Below are 5,664 nucleotides of genomic sequence, written 5' to 3'. Positions count from 1 at the left end.
CAAAAAAAAAAAAAAAAAAAAAAGAAAGACATAATGGGTGCTCAATAAATTCTTGGTTGCTTAGTATGACTGAGCTTTTTCATGGTAACTTCTGTTCCCCTAGCCCATGGACACAGAAGCTGATTTGCAGTTCCGTCCCCGCACAGGAAAGGCTGCATCGGCACCCCTCCTGCCTGAGGTGGAAGCCTATCTCCAGCTCCTCATGGTCATCTTCCTGATGAACAGCAAACGCTACAAAGAGGTACCTGGGCTGCAGGGAGAGTGATTAGCAATCCCCGGGACCCCCAAGCAGCAGGAGGGTTTGTGGGGAAAGTGTCCCTAGTGAGGACTTGGAGTTATTCTCTGGGTTCTCAAGAACCATATCCCAGACTCCTCCCCCATGGGGGATATGCACTTGACCCCTCATCTGGGCAGGCCACCTCTACTCCTGCTCTGGGCGTGTGGGAAAGTGCTGGCAGTGGTCATTCTGAACCTGTCTGGTATGATACCAGCATAGTAGGTTCTTTTGGGAAAAGTAGGGGATTTGGAGAAAGACCTAGATTCCAACCCCTGCTGTACCCTAGGCAAATTAATTTCTCCTAGCTTTATGTAACATGAGGATGGCAATGCCTGCCTTACAAGGTTATCATTAACATTACATGAAATAATTTGTTTTAAAATACTTAGCCGGGCATGGTAGTGCACTCCTGTAGTTCCAGCTACTTGGATGGCTGAGGCGGAAGGATCACCGGAGCCCAGCAGGTCAAGGCTGCGGTGGCCAGGAGCGTGCCACTGCACTCCCGTCTGGGTGACAGAGTGAGACTCCAACTCAAAAATAAATAAATAAATAAAATAAAATACGTAGTAGGGTGCCTGGTCCTCTACTAAGGGGAGTGAGGGCCAATTAGAAGCCCAAACTTCACCTGCTTGCAGCCTACTTGTGTAGTTAATCCTTACTTGTATCCCACATCTCTATAATAAAATAAAATACTTGGCACAGTGGCCTGCACATAGTAAGCTTTGATAATATCTTAATAAATGGTAGCTATTGGCCGGGCTCTGTGGCTCAGCCTGTAATCCTGTGCCTTGGGAGGCCGAGGTGAGTGAATTGCCTGAGGCTGTGGGTTCGAGACCCGCTTGGGCAACTTGGCAAGACCTCATCTCTACAATAAATCAAAAATTAGCCGGGTGTGGTAGCCCATGCCTGTAGTTCCAGCTACTTGGAAGGCTGAGGCAGAAGGATTGCCAGAGCCCAGCAGGTCGAGGCTGCGGTGGCTGGGAGCGGCCACTGCACTCCAGTCTGGGCGACTGAGTGAGACTCCAACTCAAAATAAAATAATAAATAAATAAATAAATGGCAGCTACTATGGGACTAAACTGCTCCATTTGCCGTGCTACATTCCACCACTCCCCTACCTAGGGCCAGCTTCCTTATCAGTCATAACCTCTGTCACAGGTACACACTCGGGAAATGACAGATCCCTCTCCTCAATTCCCTGTTTTGTTTTTTTTCGTTTCCTCATCGCGGTTTTGTTTGTTTTTATTGGAGATGAGGTCTTGCTGTGTTGCTCAGGCTGGTTAAGCAGTCCTCCCACCTTAGCCTCCCATGTAGCTGACTGCCTGGCTGTTTGTTTTTGAGACATAATTCGCCCCTTTAAAGTGAACCACAGTTTAGTGGTTTGTACTATATTGACAAGGTTGTATATCCATCACACTAATTTTGGAACATTTTCATTGCTCCAGAAAGAAACACCACATCTATTAGCAGTCACCCCTTACCCAGCCCCTGGCAACTACTAATCTGCCTTCTGTCTCTGTGGACAATCTGCCTACTACTCTGGGCATTTCATATATAATATGTGACCTTTGTAGCTGGCTTCTTTGACTTAGCATGTTTGTTTTTTTTGGTTTGGGGTTTTTTTTTTTTTGAGTTGGAGTCTCATTCCATTGCCCGGGCTGGAGTGCAGTGGCATGCTCATGGTCACCCCGGCGCTGACCTGCTGGACTCCGGCGATCCTTCCACCTCAGCCTTCCAAGTAGCCGGAACTAAAGGCGCACGCTACCATGCCCAGCTAATTATTTGATTTATTGTAGAGACGAGGTCTTGCCAAGTTGCCCATACTGGTCTCAAACCCGTGGGCTCAGGCAGTCCATTTGCCTCAGCCTCCCAAAGTGCTAGGATTACAGGCTGAGTCACTGAGCCGAGCCTACTTAGCATGTTTTTAAGGATTATCCTTGTTGTACCATAATCAGAATGTCATTCCTTTGTATGGCTAATACTCTATTATATGGTAGACCGCCTTATGTTTATCCATTCATCAGCCAATGGTCACTTGGGTTGTTTGCACTCTTTGGTTATTATGAATAATGCTGCTGTGAACAGTCGTGCACAAACTTTTTTTTTTTTTTGAGTCTGAGTCTCACTCTGTCACCCAGGCTGGAGGGCAGTGGCACACTCACAGTCGCTGCAGCCTCAACCTGCTGGGCTCTGGCAATCCTTTCGCCTCAGCCTTCCAAGTAGCTGGAACCACGCCTGGCTAATTTTTTTTATTTATTTTAGAAATGAGGTCTCGCCAAGTTGCCCAGGTTGGTCTCAAACCCATGGGCTCAGGCAATCCACTCGTCTTGGCCTCCCAAAGTGCTAGGATTATAGGCGTGAGCCACTGCGCTCGTGTACAAGCTTTTGTGTGAACATATGTTTCCAGTTCTCTTGGATGTATATGTGAAAGGGGACTTGCTGGCTCGGATGAGAACTCCATGTTTAGCGTTTTGAGAAACTGCCTCTTGATTCTCTTTTGGCTTTCTCTCCAGGCACAGAAAATTTCTGATGACCTGATGCAGAAGATCAGTACTCAGAACCGCCGGGCCCTAGACCTTGTGGCCGCAAAGTGTTACTATTATCATGCCCGAGTCTACGAGTTCCTGGACAAACTTGATGTGGTGCGCAGGTACAGGTGGCCAAGGTTCTCCCTCACAGCCCTTGGGATCAGAGAATTGATCCATCACTGCCACAGAGCTTTGGACTTGCAGAGGGCAATGAACTAGTGCCCAGCAGGAAATGGAGGTGATGGTTAACATGTGCTGAACTGTGTGAGGAGTTTGGGAGAGAGACTGATTCTAGATGAAGAAATGGACAGCTGCTAGGCTGATAAGAACTGTCCTCCAGTCTCTTCCCCCACATTAAGGGAGGACTGGGGTTGAACTGGTTGGAGGGACAGGCTAGAAAATCTTTTACTTCTTTGCTCAAAACCTGCAGTGGCTTCCCACTTCCCTCAAGGAAAGACCAAAATCCTCACGATAGCTTATAAGGCCCAACATGGTCTGCCCTGTCGTGACCTCCTAGATGCACCTTCTGCTTCCTCCAACTCCATCCTCCCAGCCCCACTGGCCCGCTGCTCTTCCTTATGCGTGCCAGGTACACTCTACCTCAGAGCCTTTGCCCTGGCTCTCTACTCTGCCAAGAACACTCTTCTCCCTGCCTCCTTCAAGCCTTTGCTTACTTGTACCTTCACAGTGAGTCTGGCATTGACCAACCTGTCTTGAAGCACAGCCCCATCTCTCCCCTGCATTCCCCATTGTACTTTCCCTGGCTTCTTCACAGCCCCTGCCACCTCCTATCACGCTACCCAATGTACTTACTTACCATGATCATTGTCTTCCCCACTAAGTGTCCTAAGGGCAGGATTTTGTCCTTCTGTCCACCTAGAATAGTGCTTCACACAGTAGGAAGTCGATAATTGAATATTCAGTGAATAACCAGAAAAGCAATTAATATCACTTTTTAGGAGTTACAAGAGAATGAAGAGTCAAATGCAGTTCAAAGAATTGTGATTTGTAGCCTTTGACGTCGTGTTTCTTTCCTCCTTAAAGCTTTTTGCATGCACGGCTCCGGACAGCCACCCTTCGGCATGACGCAGACGGGCAGGCCACCCTGCTGAACCTCCTGCTGAGGAATTACCTGCACTACAGCTTGTACGACCAGGCTGAGAAGCTAGTGTCCAAGTCCGTGTTCCCAGAGCAGGCCAACAACAATGAGTGGGCCAGGTACCTGTACTATACAGGTGAGCGGGGATCAGAGGATGTCTCAGGTCCACTGGGTGCAAGTTTTCTAAGGGGGGGATGCATAAGAGGCCCATTTGGCACTCTAGCTTGCCAGAGGGTTGGGTAACACCACTCTCTTGACCCACTGTCCCACACACCCAGGGCGCATCAAAGCCATCCAGCTGGAGTACTCAGAGGCCCGAAGAACAATGACCAATGCCCTTCGCAAGGCACCTCAGCACACGGCTGTCGGCTTCAAACAGACGGTGAGCTGCAGTTCTCATCAGCCCTTCACTTCTGGTGCCACCTCAGTTCTTTTTTCCTGTACAGGGGGCCCGGAAGGCAACCTTAATCTTCTGTCCAAAGGGTTGTTTCCAGTGTCAAGTTGTGAGTGTCATTTTTCAGACACAGGAAACCAACACTACCTGTACCTCTGGCAGGTTGTATTTAAAGCATCCATCTTAGGAAATAGGTTCAGAATATTCCCAAGTCCCCAGCACTCCTGACAGTCATCTGTTGTGGGCCCAATTGTGGAGATAAACCATAGGTTCTTACCCAGTAGCCCAGGTGCTCATTTGGGAGTTGTGTTGTCTGCAGCCAGGGAACCCAGGAAGCTGACTCAGTGGGGGTAAATCTTGGCCACCTGAGAGCTGTCAGTCACTAAGCCTTCTTTTGAGTGTTGACCTTATTGCTTGACTGTGAAGAATGAGAAAGAAGTAAAGGAAATGATATTTCTTATTAGTCATAGGATTTCAAAGAGGTAGGTAAAGAATATCAAAAACTTGGCCCTGCCGGGCTCGGTGGCTCAGCCTGTAATCCTGCACCTTTGGGAGTGAGTGGATTGCCTGAGCCCGCGGGTTCGAGACCCGCCTGGGCAGCGAGACCTCATCTCTACAATAAATCAAAAAAATCAGCCGGGCATGGTAGCGCATGCCTGTAATTCCGGCTACTTGGAAGACTGAGGTAGAAGGATCGCCAGAGCCCAGCAGGTCGAGGCTGCGGTGGCCGGGAGCGGTCACTGCACTCCAGTCTGGGCGACAGAGTGAGACTCCAACTCAAACAAAAAAAAAAAACTTGGCCCTGTGTAAAGTCACAGAGCCCAGTAGCCAGGATTTGGACCCAGTCTTCCCAACATCAAACCTCTGTCCCTACCTTAACACAGCATCCACCTCCATAGTGCCCTTGCTGTGGAACAGGAAACACGTCAATGTCTGTTGATTAGGTCAGGGTAGCAGGAGATTAATTCAGTTTCCATTCAGAAGTTTAGAGAAAGGCTGACTTATTTTTGATATGATAATTGAAGAGAAAGAGATCTTTAAAAGATCTCAAACTGGATTTTATTTGTGGGGGTTTTTTGCTTGTTTGTTTTGAGTCGGAGTCTCAGTCTGTTGCCCAGGCTGGAGTGCAGTGGCACACTTACGGTCCCCGCAGCCTTGACCTGCTGGGCTCAGGCAATCCTTCCATCTCAGCCTTCCAAGTAGCTGGGAAAAAAAATTAGCTGGGTGCAGCAGCACTCGCCTGTAGTTCTAGCTACTTAAAAGGCTGAGGTAGAAGGATCGCTGGAGCCTAGGAGGTCAATGCTGGGGTGGCCGTGAATGGCCTGGGCGACAGAATGAGACTCCAACTCAAAAAAAAAAAAAAAAA

At 48.6% G+C, this 5,664-nt stretch overlaps 1 protein-coding gene across 2 annotated transcripts in view; it reads left to right on the top strand.

Annotated features, from left to right (window-relative positions):
- The window catches only part of PSMD3 (proteasome 26S subunit, non-ATPase 3), a 19,726-nt gene that overhangs the window by 7,241 nt on the left and 6,821 nt on the right, over window positions 1–5,664 (top strand). The window contains exons 3-6 of one of the 2 annotated variants that reach the window (XM_008065172.2): window positions 104–241; window positions 2,791–2,927; window positions 3,850–4,040; window positions 4,183–4,286. In XM_008065172.2, the coding sequence (XP_008063363.1) occupies window positions 104–241; window positions 2,791–2,927; window positions 3,850–4,040; window positions 4,183–4,286 (570 nt within the window). Of the gene's footprint in view, window positions 1–103; window positions 242–2,790; window positions 2,934–3,849; window positions 4,041–4,182; window positions 4,287–5,664 lie in introns of both variants that reach the window. The other variant, XM_008065171.2, reaches the window with a different exon arrangement.

The sequence above is a fragment of the Carlito syrichta genome, unplaced genomic scaffold (genome assembly GCF_000164805.1).
Source record: "Carlito syrichta isolate Samal-C Ts95f unplaced genomic scaffold, Tarsius_syrichta-2.0.1 Scaffold308181, whole genome shotgun sequence".
NCBI classification, from domain to species: Eukaryota; Metazoa; Chordata; class Mammalia; order Primates; family Tarsiidae; genus Carlito; species Carlito syrichta.
This window is presented reverse-complemented; position numbering and strand designations above follow the sequence as displayed.